The sequence below is a fragment of the Desmodus rotundus genome, chromosome 9 (assembly GCF_022682495.2).
Source record: "Desmodus rotundus isolate HL8 chromosome 9, HLdesRot8A.1, whole genome shotgun sequence".
Lineage (NCBI taxonomy): Eukaryota > Metazoa > Chordata > Mammalia > Chiroptera > Phyllostomidae > Desmodus > Desmodus rotundus.
The window spans coordinates 109,993,388-110,011,442 of record NC_071395.1 but is presented as its reverse complement, the minus strand read 5'-3'; the positions used below and the strand labels follow the sequence as shown (position 1 = coordinate 110,011,442).

Here is an 18,055-nt window from a genome sequence, read left to right as displayed (position 1 = left end):
CTCTTTCTAATACAGCTGCAAGGGGGGTCACCCACCCCCACCTCATCCCCACCACAAACCTTTGCTCTCACCCTGATTCAGGTCTTCGTGCAGGGAGCCAGCGTGGCTGGGGCTGGAGGGCGGGATCTCCGAGCCAGGCATGTCGCCGTTGGGCGTGAGGGAGATGTGGCAGTTCCAGCCTGTCTCCAGGCCCATCTTTTCTGCAAACACCTGCAAAAGGCAAACGGCCATGAACACACGGGCCCGAAGCCCGTGGAAACAAGGATCGGTGGTGGCGGGGGGTGGCTCTCCCTACCTTGCTTTTGAGCTCATCCTCCAGAGAGAAGTAGACGAAGCGAATGCAGGCATTGACCAGCCCGTCGATGAGGCGCACGATGTCCAGCCGGGCCTGGTACTGGGAGGACACCATGCCCATGAAGATCTGGCCACTCAGGGCCTGCATGCAGTCTTCCTTCTCCAGCACCTCCCCGATCCCTTCTTCAGGTAGGCACAAGGCACAAGGACCAGCCAAGACGCGGCCCAGTCAGGACACCCAGGAGCCAGCAAATTCCGGGAGGTGGCCCGGGGCCGCATACACAGATGCCATACCCAAATCAAGGAGCACGCAGGTCACAGGGGACCATGAACGCACAAAGTGGGACACAGGACGGAGCCGACAGACACAGGAGAAAAGACAATGGAAGGCACTCATCAGTCTGGTGACAATCCTCCGGAGTAGCAACAGCCCGGCCCTGCTCCGAGCGAGGGGGCTGGCCCCACCCTTGGCAACCGCTTCAGCTCGCAGTCTCTTGGGTCGTAAGACCCCGTGTTTGGTGGAGTGGGGGGTCAGGGGTTGGGGGTCAGCAGAGCTCTGGGTCCTTCTGTTCCAGCAGGGTCTGTGACCCGGCCTTCTGCCTGACTCGAACAGGCTAATGCTCTAGAACTGCTGCTGTTGTGTAACTTTCAAAGCAAGCGAATTTCTGTATGTCGTCCCACTGGAGTGTCACAGGAAACCCGGGAGGAGGGGGCAGAGGCAGCACTCAGTTTCTATATGAGAACAGGAAGCAGCCTGCCCGTGTCACCAGTGAGTGCCACCATACCGTTCCACATCTAGGGCTGTGCCCACTGTGCCCTCTGCTACGATCACCCTATGGCCCTCGGGGAGCCCTCCCGCTTGGGGCGGCTGTACACGGTACCATCGGAGCTCCAGCTGTTGCGGCGGGTGCTCAGCTTGATGGGGACAGTGCTGGGCAGCTCGCACGTGGTGAAGATGCTGCTCTGGCCGGGCGCCTGCACCAGCTCGATGCACTTGCCATTGAGCTGAGAGGACAGGGTGCAGCTCATGGGCTTATAGGAGAAGGCGGAGCAGTAACCAGACAGGCAGGCTCGCTGGTAGAAATCCAGCACTTTCTTTCTGCCAGGGAGGAAGGGTGGACGTGAGGCCAGTGGTCCTGTGACGCCCCACGCCCATGAGCCAGGTGCTCCGGCCGCTGGCGTGTGCTTCCTCACCCACCTGTCGGAACCTGAGAGAGGGTAGATGTCGGCTCCATCCCAGAAGTCTGTGCAGGCCTCCAAGACCACGTCCGCTGTGCCATGGGACAGCATCTGTTCTGTGCCTGAGGGCAGTGAATACAAAGGCCAGACCATGAGTGCCCCGAGCCATCCCTGTCCCTCATGCTGACCTCACGGGCAACACACTGCCAACCTTGAGAACGGTGCTAAAGAGCCCCTGGGGGTGGAGTAAACTGTCCGGCCTCACGGCAGCATAGCCGGCCTGTGTAGAATGCCCTGGGCTTGTCGTGCAGGTACTAAGCTGCCCATCCTTCAGACGGTCCCATCCTCTGTGCCTGCCACCACCCCCCAACCCAATCCCTGCCACATTCGAGGTCTTTGGAAGCTGCCTAGTGCCCCTCTGCCCAGCATTCCTGAAAGCAATGAGGGACCCTGCCCCAGGCTCCTGGAAGGTTTGGCCTGATGTGGGCCAAGTGCGGGGGACTCACTGGTGGTGGTGTCCTTGATGAAGAGGCTGATCATGTGGCTGAGCGGGGGGCGCCGCTTGGTGACACAGGACAGCCTCCCCAGGGAGCTCTCCTTCACCATCTCGGCACTGGGGAGGCGGTAGAGAGCCAGGTGGTTCTCCTGCTTGAAGAGCTCCTTGGCCCCAGGGGTGAAGCCTGCGGGAGGGGGCAGCACTCAGAGTCTGGGGGAGGGAGCCCACACCCAGCGCCCCTCCCTTGCACAGAGCGAAAACCACCTTGCTGGCCTGGCTTCTGCCACCTCTCCCAGCCACAGCCACTTCCCAGGTTAGGAAGTGCTGTCAAACAGCAGTGCCTGGCTGAAGGGGACACCCAGAAGCTAAAAGGGTTCGCAGTGATCTCAATCAACGCCATGCCTGGGACTAGTCTGTTTGGAGTCTTCTAAGTGCCCAGCCAGCAGCCCTGCCAGGAGCCATGTACCAATGAGGCGGGCGAGCTCGCAGAGGCCCCAGGGCACGTGGATGGGCAGCACGGCGCTGTGGCTCTCCTGCAGGGCGATGTTGCACAGGTGGTCGGAGAACCGGCACAGGCGCTCAGTGACGCTGGCACTGCACAGGTTCAGCAGCACGTTGAGGCCCAGGGGCTTGAGGGAGGTGAGGTGGAGCTGCCAGTTGGAGTCATCAAACTGGATGCAGGGGGGATTCTGCTGGTCCTGTGACAGGCTAAGCATCTCCAGGTGGTAGTCACACACGAAGTCCTCTGCTTCGTAGGGCTCGCCTTCCAGCCCAGGCTGGCCCTGGGGGAGACGTGGAGGTGAAAGGGGGGGCCTCGGACTGGGTGGGGTGCAGGGTACCCCTGAGAGAGGCATCCCGATCTCAGCACAGCATGCTCACGCTTCTCCCTCCCTCCCAGGGACTCCCTCCCTGTCCTTCTGAGACTCCTGGCTGCTTCTAGATTCTGTGCCAGCAACGCTGGCACTGCCGCCTAAGAAAGGGGTGAGTAGACCAAGGAGGAGACAATGAAGGGTCTTTTTCAGCAGGAAAATGTTCCAGAAGGAGCCACTGGCTGTCTGCCTTTAGAAGGCTGTGACTGGGGGACAGGGCCTCCTCCCAACCCATGGCCAGCAATGAGACCCACAGAGGGGCAAGGGCCCCACCTCACAGAGGAGCTGGGGGTGAAGCCATGGGAGGTGTCCTGCCTGGCCAAGCCCGGAGACCTGAGAGCCTGGGCTTTGGGTGCCACCCACCCAGGCTGGGCTGGGCCCCGTGGGCCCCTGCAGCAGAGGAGGCCAGGACGCCCCGCACCTGATGAAGGGGCCGCTCTCCGCCCTCTCCTCTCACCTTGCCGGGCTCTTCGTTCCCACCCTCGGTGTCCCTGCTGAAGCTCACATTCGAGCCGGATGGGTGCTTGCTGCGGCCGGGTGCTCTGTGGTGGGAATAGGCTTCAGGGGGCTTGGGGCCATCACCAGGCCAGTTGTCATGGGCCTGCTCATCGGAAAGGTGCAGGGCAGTGTTCAGGGAGCCGGCCAGGAGGGCGTCTCGTTCGTGCGGCTGAGGAGAACAAGGAGTGCAGGCGTCAGACCTGGGCCAACAGCTGCCGGGGGCTGGAGGGTAGGGCAGTTACTTCCCCCTCGCCTCGCCTTGCCCCTCTGAGGACACTGGCCATACCTCCTCCTCTCCCTCAGGGTGGCAGAACGAGCGGGTGGACAGGTCATCCGTTAGGTCCTCATGGCTGCTGTGCGGAGGCCCCATCTTCCCACTGAAGAACAGCACGGTCTCTGGGCTGGGGTTTGGCCATGACAGGATCCCCTGTTTGTCTACACAGCACAGGACCTGCAGGGAGAGACAGAGGTGGGAAAGGGCCTCGGTGTGCCACCCCTACCAGGGGCCACTTGAGTGGCAGCCAGGAAGCAGGCCTGCTGAGGCAGGGTCTTCCCGCAGGGCCTGCGCTCACCGTGACGGAGCCCAAGCTGTGCAGCAGGCTGGAGCTGTGGCTCAGTGTTGGCGACGTCCCCTGGATCACCCGCAGAAAGTGGCCCCAAATGCAGCGCAGCATTTCCTGGCGGGAGAAAGTCCATGGGAGCATTTGGGACACAGCCACATTTCCCAGGAGCCAGCCTCTGTGGCCACCAGAGGAAACAGTCCAGGAGGCACCAGGAAGTTGGGGTGGGGTGAGGGGGCATTGGTGTGGGCAGGGCAGCGACACGCTGCCCGTGTGAGATGGAGGCTGGGGCTCCAAGAACCCCCTGGAGGCTGGGAGGTCACAGAGTTGGGGAGAATCCGTCCCGGTGAGCGTACCTGAGTGGAGACAGCCTCTGTATAGCTGCTGAGAGTGTCCTCCGAGAACTTGGCCAGCTGCACAGAGGAGAGGGGGTGAGCCTCACAGAGGGGACGCTCAACCCTCCTCACACAGGCCTCTAAGTTGGCAGGTGGGGACCCCACACCAGCAAGGCTCCCAACGTCTGCAGCAAAGGACACCGGGCAGTCCCCGATTCCCGTCTGCTGAGAGCCAGGATGGATGCTCACCCACCCCCAGAAGGCAATGCCCAGGAGGACTGCCCAGGGCCTGCCCGTGCGCTGGGCCCACGGGAGGGCTGGACTCCCACTGCTGTTCACTGTGGACTCCTACCAGGGAGCTGGGGGAGCCCTTGCTCATCTGGGCCAGGACACGGGCTTCTCCGCACGCGGTTGCCAGAACCCAGAGGACTGGGAAGATCAGGGGGAGGATGGGCAGGACGCCGTTCACCTGGGAGAGAGGGAACCACACCGACAGCTCCCCAGAGCTGCCAGCCCCCAGCAAGGAGGGCATGGCTTCCCTGCCCCGGAGTCGTTCCCTGAGTGGCAAGGGACAGCGGTCGGGGTCAGGAAGGGAGCAAGGGAAGCAGGTGTTCTTAAGCTGAAGCCTGGGGGACCCCTGGGCTGCAGAGAAGGAGGGGCAGTCACGGACAAGAGGACCCAGCCTCCAGGGAAAGAGGAAAGCATGACAGAGGAAGGGAGAGTGGTTACCTGTAGCTGGAGGAGAGTGTACTGCCAGGAGGTGACACCGGGGGCGTTCAGCATGAAGCGCAGGCCATTGGTGAAGAGGAAGCTGGCCTGTTAGGAGTGGGAGAGGCACAGCCTTAACCCCGGTCCCCCAGAGCAGGACCCAGACCCTGAAGCTCCCATCCCTTTGCCCACTCACCCCCGACACTGGCTGGCTCAGTCTAGGACCCCCATCTCCATTCACATGCTCACCTTAGCTGGCCCTCAGGCTCCCCCACTGCCCTCTCCCCTCTCCCGCGCAGCACGCCTCACGCACCAGGACCACAGGCATGGCGTAGTGCAGCATCACCGACTGCACCGTGAAACGCTCATTGTCCAGAGCGGTGACGGGGCGGGACAGGGCCATGTCCAGGCACCATCTGCAGAAAGAGGTGCCCCTAGGCTCAGGGGAAAGTCCAGACACCCATGCTCTCACTGAGCATCCCTGAGGCCTGCGGTTCCCTCCTGTCCCCCCGCCCCAGCCATGGGACCCCTGGAGAGTGGCCTGTGCTGCCTCCAGAGCCCCCTGAGAGCTGGGATGGGGAGGGGAGCCACCACCGGGGCAGAGTGCTCACCAGACGCTAAAGGGAAGAACCCACAGAGAGGCCTGCCGGGAGGGGCCTCCGCGTGGGCAGGCTCCTTCCTGCTGGCTCCTGCTTACGGAGGCACGGGGAAGAGGAGAAGTCGGGTCGAGCAGGAGGAAGCCAGGGCAGCACCCCTACCTGATGTTGTCAATCACAGGGGTCTCAAGGACACGGAAGAGCCGGTGCTGCTGGGGGTTCTGGGGCCCTTTCTTTACTTCACCCCGGGGGGAAGGAGGTGGAGAGAAAGGGGGAAACAGGTCTCCCGGCTCCAAGACGATGTGTTCATCATCCTGCCAGGGGCCAAGGGGAGGAGAGTGAGGGCGAGGAAAGGCTTCTATCGGAGGCCACTCTTCCTTGACGATTCCAGCTAAATGGAGATGTATCACGGGGTTAGGGACCATCAGTTAGCAAAGAGTCACTTGGGCTGGGGTCTGTGGGACTGGATTCCTGGTAGCGTGAGGATCAGAGAAGAAAGAACAGGACAAGGTGGAGAAAGATGTCCCAGCCCTGCTCTGTTCCCTGAAGCCCAGCTAAGAAGTCTATGAGTCGGCAGGAAGCTCTAGGATTAAGCCTGGGATGGGACCCTCACATCGTTGCCTGTGGGCTCTCCCGCAGCATTTCCAGGGAAGGAGGAAAGCCTCGAGCTACCTTGATCCCCCTCAGAGAGGCGAATGATTCCTGGCCGGGCCTCAGAGCTATGATGTCTCCTTCTACCAACAGGCTAACTGGCAGGTTGACCAGATGTCCATCTCTGTAGGCCCAGTGCAGGGACCAGGATGGTGCAAAGGGCATGTGGAGGTCGGGGTACATGGCATCTGGCCACTTGATCTCCTTGCCATCCCTGAGGGCATCTAGTGAGAATGGAGAGAGGGAGACCACCTCACCCAGGGCTCCACACACCAGTCAGAGCCAGCACACACCATGGAGCTTTGCCTGCCCTTGAAGCTTTTCTCTGAAACCCTGCGTCAGCCCATGCCATCCTTCCCAACACTTCCCGTCTTTCAAGGTTGGCTCCCCTGCAAAGCCTTTCCCAAGCACCCAGCCCAGGCACTTCCACCTCCTCCGAACACCTGAAGCTCTTCTTCTCTGTACCCCTGTCCCTTTCAAATGCGTTTCACAGACATTGCTGAGGGCTTTGAGGGGTATGCTGAGCCCCATGGGGGTACAAATGTAAAAGGTCCCTGCCCTTAAGGAGCCACAGCCTAGGAGGGGAGATGAGACATGTGGGCAGACGGTGCCACAAGGCAAGCACACGCAAGAAGAGTGCAATGGAAGATCCCGGGCTGTAGGAGTGCAGAAGCACTGGGGCCCTCAGAGATGGCTTCGTGGGAGAGGGAGCACTGGAGCTGACCCTTGAAGAATGGGCGAGATTTTTTGTCAGCTGGAGACAGCCAGGGAGAAGCATGCCAGGGAGAAAGACAGCAGGACGAAGGCTCAGGGACAGGGAAGCCCTCAGCGGGTTTGGGAGTGGGAGTAGTTTTAACGTGAGGATGAGGAGCAAAAGAAGAGGCTGGAAAGGAAGGTCGAAGCTCATGCCAGAGGCTCTGGAAAGCCACGCAGAATGGTTTGATGAGCAAGAAGGAGCCACTGACGGTGCCTGAGCAAAGACTAAGCTCCCGGAGAGCAGGGCCCACCGTTACCAGCACAAGGCTGCAGTGAGGTAATCATACCAGATTCTCACTCGGCAGTTCAGCCCCCACCGCCCCATACTATCGGAGAGCGGTCTCATGAGTGTAGGTGCTGCTTCTCACACGAGACCACGCACTCCTGGAAAGCAGGATCGACTGTCTCTCAAGAGCCCAATGTAGTCCTCAACCCAGCGCCGGGGCTTCAGGAGCGCTAGCTGAGGGGCTGGCTGAGCAGCAACCTGCCTGCCTGAGCAAGTCCCTTGTCCTTCAGGAGCTGAGCCGCTCCACCTGGGGCTCCCGGCTCCCGGACCCCAGCCCCAACCCTCGCAGGTCTCTCAGACTTCTCTAGTCCACCGTCCCACCTCCCCCGACCCAGCACCATCGGACAAGGCAGACTTGGAAGAGAAACTCCCGGCTGTCCCGCCGAGAGAGAGGGCCCTCCCTGTTAGTCTCCAGCCTGACAGAGCAAGCCTACAAGCCACGGGGGCTGCCACTCGCCACCCTGCCTGCCCCGGCCACCCCGGGCACCCACAGCAGCCCCACGGCCCTCACTGTCCTGCCTGAAAGAGGGCAGGTCATCCTGCTCATTCACTGATGCCAGGAGCCCCCAGAATGCTGGCCAGAGGCAACGCCTGCGGGCTAGTGCTCAGGAGGGGAGTTCTTCCCACCCGACATGGCTGATCCGTGGTCTCACCTTGGATTTGGTCGATGATCCCTCGGAGCCTCCGCTCCACCTCCCGCCGTTTCAGCCGGTCTTGCCGCCCAATGAGGAGGAGGTTGAGGAGCAGCAAGAGGAGCAGCGCCGAGGCGTTCACCAGCTCCACCCCGTGGCTGGTGGGACGGGTGAGAGCTACTGGCACCAGCCCAGCCAATCCAAGGCCCTTACTCCTCACTCACACCCCACCCAGACCCCCCTGAAAGGAGGGTGAAGTCCCCATTCTGCCAGCAGCCAGCCAAGGGACTGAGGATCATTGCACAACCCACGTGCCAGCTGTGGGGGAGGCAGCCCATCTCCCGGGATGTCCCGGGTGGGACAAGGACCAGTCCAGACCCGGGGAGGGAGAGGCCGGGCAGGAGTGCCCCTACCTGCCGGCCGGCTGGCCCCCGTAGCAGCCCAGCAGCAGCAGCACGGCCAGCAGCATGAGTGACGCGCCCGGCCCATGGAAACAGGAGCAGCGGTTACTGTGGTGCAGGAAGCTGCTTCTCCACACCTCCTGGGGAGCAAGGGGCCAGGACAAGGACATTGGAGGGGTTGCCTTCCCCCCACACCCACCCCACCCTGTGGCTGCCTCATTCTTCTCCCTTTGGGCTCAGCTGGGGTCCAGTGTATTGGGCTCCTACGGCAAGAGGGGCCAGGACACCTGCGAAAGGCACCCCAGCTCCTTTCTGATTTTCAGCGAGGCCTGGGGGCGTCGCACCGCCAGGGCTGCAGGGCTGGTTGGGGCCCTGAGAATGGGCCCGAGCTGCTCTGCCATCCCAGCCAGGCTCTGGCCTACCTTCCAGGTGAGACACTTCTTCCGCTCCTTCAGGTGTCCCTCCAGCACTGCCTCCAGCTGCTCCTTCAGGATGCTGAGGGCCTTCCGGGTGGACAGGCCCAGGGCCAAGGGCAGCTCGTCCTGCAGGGAAACAAGCAGCGCTCAGCGTGTCCCTGGAAGAAGCCCGAGGTCCCTGCCAGGATGGGGTTCTCCCCTCCCCCCACCCCGCCCTACCTCCCTGCTCCTGAATCTCTCCCTCCTCCTGAACCTCTTCCTCCACTAGCCCCTGACCCTCGGGGTGTAAGCAAGTTCAAATCTCCACCAAACCAAGAGATGCTCAAGTATGTAGTCTCTCCTACTCCTCAAAGCCAAGTTTAAAACAGAAACAAAACTGCCTATATTCAGTGTTTTCTAACTCACCTTTCACTCAACTTTCAACCCACTGCCATCAGCACCTCCCAGCCCCACCAAGACTGTCCTCGTCGCTGACCTCCCACCCTGCCTGCCTCACTGCCGCCATCTTTAGATTCCATCATATACGAGGCGAGGGCGGCTAACACAGAGGCTAGCATTTCATTCTTCCTAGAGAAGACACGAGGGGAAACCCCCATCGTTCCCCAGAAAGGGGGGACTGCGCCGTGCGACACCAGATGGACACAACCTGAGAAAAAAGAGAGCTGTTTCCAGGAAAGGGCTGTGCACCAGTGACGCCTACGCCCCCTCCCTCAGGATGGCGGCAGGGTGCTGCCTGGGCGACACCAGGGACACCTGCATGGCCCCATGTGACCCCCAGCCTGGCCTCTCCTCAGTGAGCCCCCCGCCCCGTTCCTGTTTCGTCCTTCTCCAGCTCTGTCCTTTCCCCTCCTTCGACCCCACAGTCCACCCTACACATCTTCACGGCAGGATGTACGTTTCCGGGGCGGCCCAGCCACAGTGCCGCATGCAGCCGCCACCCACCGATAAGCTCACGTCTCCTAGATTTCACTTCCAGCCCAAACACCACCCCGAATTCATGGCTGGTTCAGAGACACCTGAGTCCATGGGTCAAAACCCAGGAAGGACCACCTGCCCCCACCCCCCAGCCAGGGTCCGCACTCGTCCACAGTCACCACCTCACTCGGCACCCCGCCCCGCCCTCCTCTTCCGACCCCCCAGTCACTACCTTCAGTCTCCACCTTATCCAAAGCAATTGTAACACCCACCAGAGTGAGTGCATGCCCGGTCACCTGGCCCCTTTACCTTTAAAACCAGGTCCAGAGTCCTGAGCACGCCCAGCCACCTGCCGGCTTCTCCAGCCTCCTTTCCTGCCACTCCTGATGCATGCCACGCGCCCCCCGATGTGACAATACCCCTTTGTATTTTCCCCGCCAAGGACACACTCCCTGCCCCAGACAGCTCTTACCTCTCCTTCGAGACTCAGCTCGAACATCACCGGCTCTAGGAAATGTTCCCAAAACCCAGGGCTGCACTCAGGGGGAAGTTTCATATTCCAGTCGCACTCCAGTGATGCCTTATCAGGAACTGTCCCCCCAGGGTCTATAGCAGGAACGCCTGGAGCCTTTAAAAGCAGCCTGTCCCAGGTTGAATCCCACGCACGGGGTAGGGGGTCCTAGGAAGAACACCCTGGGAAAGGCAGTGCCTGGAGGCGGAGCGAATGGATCTCAGGGCTTCCTGAAGAGCACCAACGTGAGCTTCCACCAGGCAACGCTCCTGGGCCAGAGGAGCCCTAGACCTGGCACACCAGGAATGGGACTTGGGGTCGCCCACTGAGCCCTGACCGAAGGCGCTGGGCTGGTGGCGCCCTGGCCGCCGCAGCCCATTGCCCTCGCACCTCTGCTCCTATCGTCCCATCTGCCTCCCTGAGGTTGCCCTGGCTCTGTCACTCACTCTCTGGGTGTCCTCCCGCTGCCTCTCCCCCATCCTCCGCAGCCTCGCCCCTCACAGGGCACACGTCTCCAAGACTGGAAGAGGATGCGAAGCTGGGGGGCAGTCTCTGGCAGCTGCAGACCTGTCCTGCCTACCCAAGTAGAGTCCTCAACCTGGCCTAGTGCCAGCTTCCACGGCCTGAGGGACGAGGATGGGCTGCAGAGCGGCCTGGCCCAAAGGCTCCCCAGATCCCTTGCCTGTAACTCACCTAATCTCTACTCCCCACGGAGGCTTTGGTGGATTATGAAGATAAGGGCTGCTTCTTCAAGCAGCCCTCCGGGCAGTGGCCCACCCCCTTGCATGGGTAAATACTGTACTCCTAAGTACCCACATCCCTTGGCAGGGACCCTGGGGCCTCCCTGAGAGGCTGTGGTCCAAACAAGCTTCAGGTAAGGCTCTGGTCTGCACCCGCCTCCTCGACTCCTGATGTGGAAGGGAAGGAAGCCTCTGGGAGGGCTGTCAGGGGATGCGAGAGGGGACCGCAGGCTTTCCTTGTCCAAGCGGTTGGCCCAGAGTGAGGATGCCCGTTCCTCCCGGCCCAGGGAAGGAGAGAGTCTGAAGGCACAGCCACCGGGGACAGCTAGGGTGAGAGAGCTGGGTCACGGGGGCCTGCCCTCCCCTTCAACCCTTTCTCCCTCAGGCTCAGCCTTCCACTCTCCCTCCTCAGCCCAGGACGTTGCTGCCTAGCGGGGCCTCCGGAAACAATAAAGGGAGAAAACCACTGGGAGGCAGGGAAGATCCAGCCTGCAGGGGAAAAAGGCTTCGTGCCACAAAGACAGGGATCGGGCGGGAGAAAGGAAGGGCGGCTGGTCCCCTGGGAAGCTGCTGGGGGGAAGCTGGCCTGCAATGGGGACCAGGCTGGGGAAGGCAGAGACAGGCTAAAAGGAGCCGCCCACCAGCCAGGGCAGTGTCCCTCCTCTAGTCAGGCCTGTAGAACTTGGACACTCAGCGACTGCCCTCTGGCTGCCCGGGAACTGTCCTGACATCTGCTGCCTTATTCCAGGTGCCCCAAACCCAGGACCTCCTCCTCCCCTGCCTGTCCATGCATTTGCCCCCTCTCTCTCTGCCCCCAGGCTCCTTGAGGCTGTAGGCAGCTGCTCTGGGGCGCAGGAGGTATGGGCCGCAGGACGGCAGAGGCTACCGGGGCAGGGCCAGCAGGGGCGGGAGGGTGCCTGCAGAGCCGACTGCGTGCGCCTGCCCCCGCATGTTGAGTCTGGCCAGGAGCGCCAGCTCCAGACTGATGATTAAAGACGGCACAGCAGAGGGAAAGTAAGTCCTTCTGTAATTACATGCCGCCCCAAGAAAATGCCTGCCCGCACAGGCTGGCCCGGGGGCGAGGACACAGCCTGCAGAGCCAGCCTACTCTCCTCGCCCCAGCCTCGCTTATCGAACTGCCACGGCCCCTCACCGACCCAAAAGGCCACACCTCGCCCGTCTCTGGCAGGAGAGCCCAGTCCCAGGAAGAGTCACCGTTGCTCTCATCCTGCATGGTTTCTCTCTCTGTGGTGGGACAGCCACAGCTAGGGAGACCTTGGTGGAAGACCTTCACCCTTTCCGGGGGAGGTTCAGAGAAGGCTGACGGGCTCTGCCAACCCTTTTCAGAGCATGAGTTAGGCTGGGCACCAGCGGGAAGACTGGGTGAGGCTGGGTATGGCTTGTCTGACACACAAGGACCCGAGCTGTACATGTGCAATCGGAGGTCGGCTTTTCTTGCCTCCCCGGGCCAAGAAGGGTGAGGGAAATCTGCCCTGGTCTTAAGTCACTTCCTGCTTCCCAGATGCTCGGAAACCACAAACCTCCAACTCCAGAGTCGTCCCTGGGGTGATGGGCAATGGCTTGAGGGGGCCTGTACATTGGAGGGGAGACAAGGCCCTGCTTCTCCACTCACTGAGGCTTTGCAGGCAGAACCGACCCAGTACCACTGGTTTAAGTGCCCACGCACAACTGGCCCCAAGAGAGAGCCACTCGAGGCTCTGAGAAGCCGGGGTTTGGGAGAGGCTTGCAGCAAACCCCCGCATGCGCTGGGCTGCTTCTCTCTGTCCCATCATCCAAGAGAGACACTGGCAGAGCAGGGGGGCTTGGGGGGCCAGCAGGGTGTTGAGGGACCTCTGTCAAACCAGAACCGCAAGGGAACTGCTGCTAAGCAGGACCAGCCCTGCAGGGCCCGGAGCCGAGCGTCTGGGTCAGGGGAACGGGCCAGCACACCTGTGCTCTCCTGCGCCACCCTCGTCAGGTTTCTCCGGTGGCCCAGGGCCAGAGCCCCCCGCCCCCAACCCCCATCCTTTTGGGGTTCCTCCAAGGTTCTGTCGGCACAGCCACCTTTTCCTTCCTACTCTACCTGTTTGGGGAGCAAGCAGAATCAAGGTCCCCCAGGCTCAGGTAGACAGGTTATGAATCTAGACCTTGACCCTTGGCCTTGACAACAGTAGATTGCCACTAATTAGAACTGGCTGGCCCCTTTGCCAGGTCCCCACCATCACAGCCTTCTTGGCCAAGGCAGGTGGGGAGGGCACCCAAAGCTGGACGCTGCATAATGCCTGAATCCCTGAAGCAGATTCGGCCACAAGAGCCAGGGTGGTTTTCAGCAGCCATGATAAATCTCTCCCAAGTGTGGCCAGACACAAATCGATGCTGTCTGCAGCCAGGCCAACCAGCACCTCCAGCTTCCTCCCCTTCCTCACTCTCCAGGTGCAGGCTGACCTTGGCACCTTCACCCCGCTCCTTCCACCTGCAGCCACCAAGGCCTAGAAAGGAACCGCCCCAGCTCTGTTGCTCCAGGGAGAAAAGCCCCCTCACTGGCCCTGAGGAGGGCCAGCATCCAGACCCAGAGCTGCCTGTCGCTGATGTGTGGATACCCGGGTCCCAGCACCCAGGCGGCCAATGCTCCCATGGGAACCTGGGCTCTACTCCCACTCTGGGTAACCTGGAGGCCTGGCTGGCAGGTCCTGAAACACACTAGCATTCTGGCTCCCATTCCCAGCCTCCTTCCACCACCGTCTCAGCTACCTCGTAACCCGAGCTGCCTCTGGTGGGCATCCTTCTTCAAGGCTTGTGGCAAACGCTTCCCCAAAGCCTCCCGCAACGAGCAGGGAACAGGCATTTTGACACAAATGTGAACCCACACTGGCATACTCACTTTGCTGCGCTTGCCCTGAAGAGGCATCCATAGTTCTGCCTGCTTAAAGAGCATGAGCCACAGGGAGTCAGCTACGGAACTTCCCACACCACCCAGAGAGAGAGAGAGAGAGAGAGAGAGAGAGAGAAGAAAGGGGGGAGAGCGACAGAGCGTGTGTCCAAGGAGCGGGTGCTGCAGCGACCGCACGCAGGCCGGTGGAGCTCCAATCTGCTGATTAATTCAGCCTATTTCCAGGCCCGCTGCTGCAGACTGAGGGAGGGAAGAGGAGGAGGCAGGCTGCACAGCAGCCCAGGGGGAGGGATGGGGGAGGAGAGAGAGAGTTGCAAGGAGAAGTTTGTGGATGCTCTGCCAGATGTCCGAGAGGGTGGCCTACTAGTCAGAGGAGGCCACTGCGGGCGAGCAGAGGGGGCGACATGCAGCCAAGGTGGGGTGTGCGGCTGGGAGGAACAGTGCAGGACCTGGCTGCTGTTGTCAAGGCAACTGCAGGCATCAAGGAGCACCTGGGCTCCTTTCCTTGGCCCAAGTCACTGGGCAAGGTTAGGGGCCCCATAGTGGAGAGCCCACCATGTGAGGGCTCCCCCAAATCACCGAGACTCCCAGCGTGGAGCCAAGCCAACAACAGCTCTTTCTGCAGTCAGAGCTGCAGGAAGGCGGGGGGGGGGGGGGGGGGGGTTGTAAGTTATTAATAGCAGCACATCCTGTGAGGAGGGGGGGAAGAACTGGGAACTGAGAAGTCTGAAGCAGTGACTTCCAGGAGGGCAGGGCAGGGGCCGGGAAACGAGTGGAAGAATCCAGCGCAGAGGGAAGAGCCGCCCCAAAAGGAAGGGCCTCTGAGGATTCCAACACCTGGGAACCAACACCTGGGAACCAACACCTGCCCACCAGGTGGTATTGGGACCCCAAGAGCTGCTATTCAATGAGCCTGAGGAGCTGGGGCCGCAGCTGATGAACACCCCGGTGCTGTCAGACACACCTGCCTATGTGCTCCTGGGACCAGGAGACGTCAGACGCCCGGCTGGAAAGAGAAGGCCTGTGCCCTGGGGCTCCCGCCTCAGCACCTCCCTGAGCATCGGCAGAGCCTATGCATCTCTCTGGGCCCCAGAGTGTGACATACAGGAAGCTGTCAGCACTTCCCCTGGGTGGAGGAGGGCAAAGGTCCTGGGACTGTATGGGAAAGTTCTCTGCCTACGTCCAGGCCACCCTTAGGATGGGGCTGCAAAACCCTGAGGGAGAGGACACAGCCTAACGGTCCAATAGCCACCAAGCGAGGGCTGGAGCCTGAGTGCGGCTCTCCAGGGCCTGCGTTTCCTAGACAACATGGTCTCTGGAGCTGCAGGGAAGGGAAGACTTCTTCTCGCTGCCAGCTTACCCCTCCCCCTTCTCTAGCACAGCTCCCTGAGGGGGCTGGGTGGGGGCGCCCCATCCCAAACCCAGGGCTGAGTGGGAGAGAAAAGGAGGGGCCCCGGCCGTCCAGAGGTTAAGGGCAGGAAGCCTCCCTGAGGCCCAGGTCCATGGGAGGCAGGGTGAGCTCGGAGCCGCCACCAGTGGGATGGCTGCTGTCAGTGCGGTGGAGTTGCACCTAGCAAACCGCAAGGAGGAAGACTCCTGTGTCGCTGACCCCTGCTCCCAGGTCATGTTCCCCTTTTAGCTTTCTACCAAGGCACTGCTCCCGGGGAACCACAGGGAAGCCAACCCCTACCCCCAACCTGTGCGAGAGGCCCTGGAAGGACCAGCACTTGGGTCCAGGTCCAAGCCAGGAGCTCTGCAGGAGCCCCCCCAATGCCGCCCACTCCAGTGAGGGAAAGGGCTGCTCTGCCTCTAAGAAGCAGAACCCAAACCTTGCTGCTACAGTGTGTCCACCATAGGCTGGAGGACTGGAGGCAGGGGAGGGGAGGCTCTGAAGGGGACACACTGGGGACAGGTGGGTCACAAAGAGAAGGGGCACAGGGTGCAAAACATCAACCAGCAACAGCCAAACGGATCCTGGGCTACTGCAGGGGACGAGAGGCCCCCTCACCATCAGCGGCCACCATCCAGCTCTCCGTCTCCCACCCCTCCCAGAGCCTTGACTGGCAGAGGCCACAGGTTCTACCCTGAGAAGCCCAGTCATGCCACCCTCCAGGTACCTCAGGCAGAAAGCCCATCAGGTGCTTTGACTTAGCTGCCTGTGCTACTAATTCCTCAACCAGGCTGGAAGCTTCTCCAAGACGGGGGCCACCTGCCCGGAGCCTAGAGTCCCACCAACCCAAAGGAAGTGCTGCGTAAGTACAGCTGTTGCTGATGGTGACAATGATGGTGACAATGATGGTGACGATGCTTTCCAGCCCAGGACTCAGTGACCCAGGAAGAGAAAGAAGAGGATAAAGGGAAATCCTGCAGGAAAAATGGCCCCTGAGAACTAGCCAGCCTGGGCTCTCAAGTGCTCCTCCTCAGGCTTGAGAGAGAAGCCAGCCCCTCGGCTCACAGAACTTTGCTTCCCCAACTTACTAGGAACCGAGGTTTCAGCAACAGGCTGGAACCAGAGGACAGCATTGCCCTCTGTTTTGGGGACAGTCAGCCTCATCCAGACGGACCACCACATCGCACAACATCAGAGCCTGGGACGCAGGGGAGGGGGGCGGGCAGGGGAGCTCCCTGGAACTGCAACCCTTGCAGCCGAATGCAGTTGCACCCATGCTAGCTAGGGGAGAGGCGACTGTAGCTTTCCCTGTGCGCCAGTCACTGCTAGGATGGTCACCTGCAGAGCAGCTGGAAGCATCTGAGAACAGGAGGCCAGACAAACCTGCGGCAAGTTCAGGTGCACAAGCCTGCTCCACGGCTGGCCCGAGGCACGGGAAGCCTGGAGCTGAACAAGTCGGCACTCAGCCAGGTGCCACCAGAGGCCAGTGCTCCCTCTCCACGCTTCCCAAGAGCTCTGTGGCAGGAAGATCACTATCCATAAGTTCGAGTTAATAAATCAAGTTAATAAAGGGCTTTATCAAGCCCTTGCTACATGTCAGGGTCTATGCTAAGAGCCAGGGCATGGGCAGGTTATTCAATGCAGTGTAGCAAGTATGAGGGTGGCGGTTGAAGATGCTGAGAGGAGGGACCTCTGGAGAGGGGAGGGAGGGTTTACTGGGAGGTGATGTCTGCACTTAGTCTGGAAGACAGAATAGTAGGGGTTTGCCCAGGAGAAGGGAGGGGAGCATTTTAGGGTAACTGCCTGAATGTGAAGTGTGTGCCCAAGGCAGGGAAGGTTGGGGACGCTGGGCCAATGACCAGGAGCAGGACTAGGGAGGGTTATGTACTCTACGCTAAAGGTTTCAGCAGGGGGCACAAAGCCATTGACAGCCTTTAAGCAGATGTGACGAAAGGTCAGCTCTGAATTTTGGGTAGCCTTCTCTGACAGCCGAGTAGAGGAAGGAGTCAGAGACAGAGGGGCCAGTTAGAAGGTGTGGCATGAGCCCAGGTGAGAGACCAAAGGACCTCCTCAGGGCAGCCTTCGTCCAAGAGAGGGATACACTGATGACAACTCTACCACCGTGCAGCGCCGGTGTGCCGGAGGCTGGTGCACCTGAGGTCAGGCTGGGAGGAGGGGGTCTGGACCTCCCTCCCGGCGGCTCCCCTCCAGCTGACTGTGCTGTTCTGTCTGCAGTCTGACCGGGAGCTCTTCCCTAACCACAGACAGGGTGCCCGACAGTACTCACCACGGCTCAGCAGGCTGGGGCAGAGCCCCAGCGAGAGCAAACAAACGAAATTACACAGCCCTGGGCAAGAAGTGAAAGACTGGCTCGGGGCCAACCCGAGTCAGAACAGAAAGCCGCTGCCTTGCAGTTGTGTTAACTGCCTGGTCTGCCTCTGCCCTGCACTCGCCGCGCCCTGAGCCTCTGCTTTCCGGCCCAGTGCATCCCCCAAGCCCCAGAGCCTCGCCCCTCGCTCACTTTTGGTTTGAGGAGCCCAGATGAGGACCTCCCAGCAAACACAAGTGGGGAGAGTCCAACAGACACACAGGCAGTCCCCACCAGGGAACCAGATTGCCTACCACATGCTTCTCCTTCAGGTCCATGGGCCCAGAGTCCTGCAGGCATGCCCAGGTGAGTGTGGTCACCCCCGAAAGGAAGGCTGCTCCCCAACATGGACAAACCCCAGTGACTCTGTCACAGTTGCAGCATCTGCGGGGAAAAGGAGAAAGAAATCACGTCAGTCCAGGGTGCTGGGACAGGCAGCTGTGGTGAAACACAACAGTGTCCTCTAAACAGCAGAGTGGCAGATGGGGAAGTGGCCCCCCGGCCACGGGGCCCCACAGGCCCAGCCCTGGAGCACAGCTTCCCCAGGCAGTCTACCGTGGGCCG

General features: G+C 61.1%; 1 protein-coding gene across 10 annotated transcripts in view; it reads right to left on the bottom strand.

Annotated features, from left to right (window-relative positions):
- Positions 1–18,055, bottom strand: part of TMEM94 (transmembrane protein 94) — a 30,308-nt gene that overhangs the window by 4,363 nt on the left and 7,890 nt on the right. For 3 of the 10 annotated variants that reach the window (XM_024553660.3, XM_053910411.2, XM_053910412.2), the window contains exons 2-20: positions 17,746–17,875; positions 8,684–8,803; positions 8,274–8,401; positions 7,882–8,018; positions 6,208–6,410; positions 5,698–5,849; positions 5,253–5,355; positions 4,961–5,047; positions 4,584–4,700; positions 4,253–4,309; positions 3,909–4,013; positions 3,623–3,787; positions 3,296–3,505; positions 2,436–2,751; positions 1,980–2,153; positions 1,493–1,595; positions 1,176–1,393; positions 296–477; positions 60–210 (exon numbers count right to left, since the gene is read on the bottom strand). In XM_024553660.3, coding sequence (XP_024409428.2) covers positions 60–210; positions 296–477; positions 1,176–1,393; positions 1,493–1,595; positions 1,980–2,153; positions 2,436–2,751; positions 3,296–3,505; positions 3,623–3,787; positions 3,909–4,013; positions 4,253–4,309; positions 4,584–4,700; positions 4,961–5,047; positions 5,253–5,355; positions 5,698–5,849; positions 6,208–6,410; positions 7,882–8,018; positions 8,274–8,401; positions 8,684–8,803; positions 17,746–17,769 — 2,752 coding nt within the window. In that variant the 5' untranslated portion in view covers positions 17,770–17,875. Of the gene's footprint in view, positions 1–59; positions 211–295; positions 478–1,175; positions 1,394–1,492; positions 1,596–1,979; positions 2,154–2,435; positions 2,752–3,295; positions 3,506–3,622; positions 3,788–3,908; positions 4,014–4,252; positions 4,310–4,583; positions 4,701–4,960; positions 5,048–5,252; positions 5,356–5,697; positions 5,850–6,207; positions 6,411–7,881; positions 8,019–8,273; positions 8,402–8,683; positions 8,804–9,152; positions 9,198–10,064; positions 12,316–13,724; positions 14,331–17,745; positions 17,876–18,055 lie in introns of those variants that run through there. The other 7 variants (XM_024553662.3, XM_053910410.1, XM_024553666.3 and 4 more) reach the window with 7 other exon arrangements.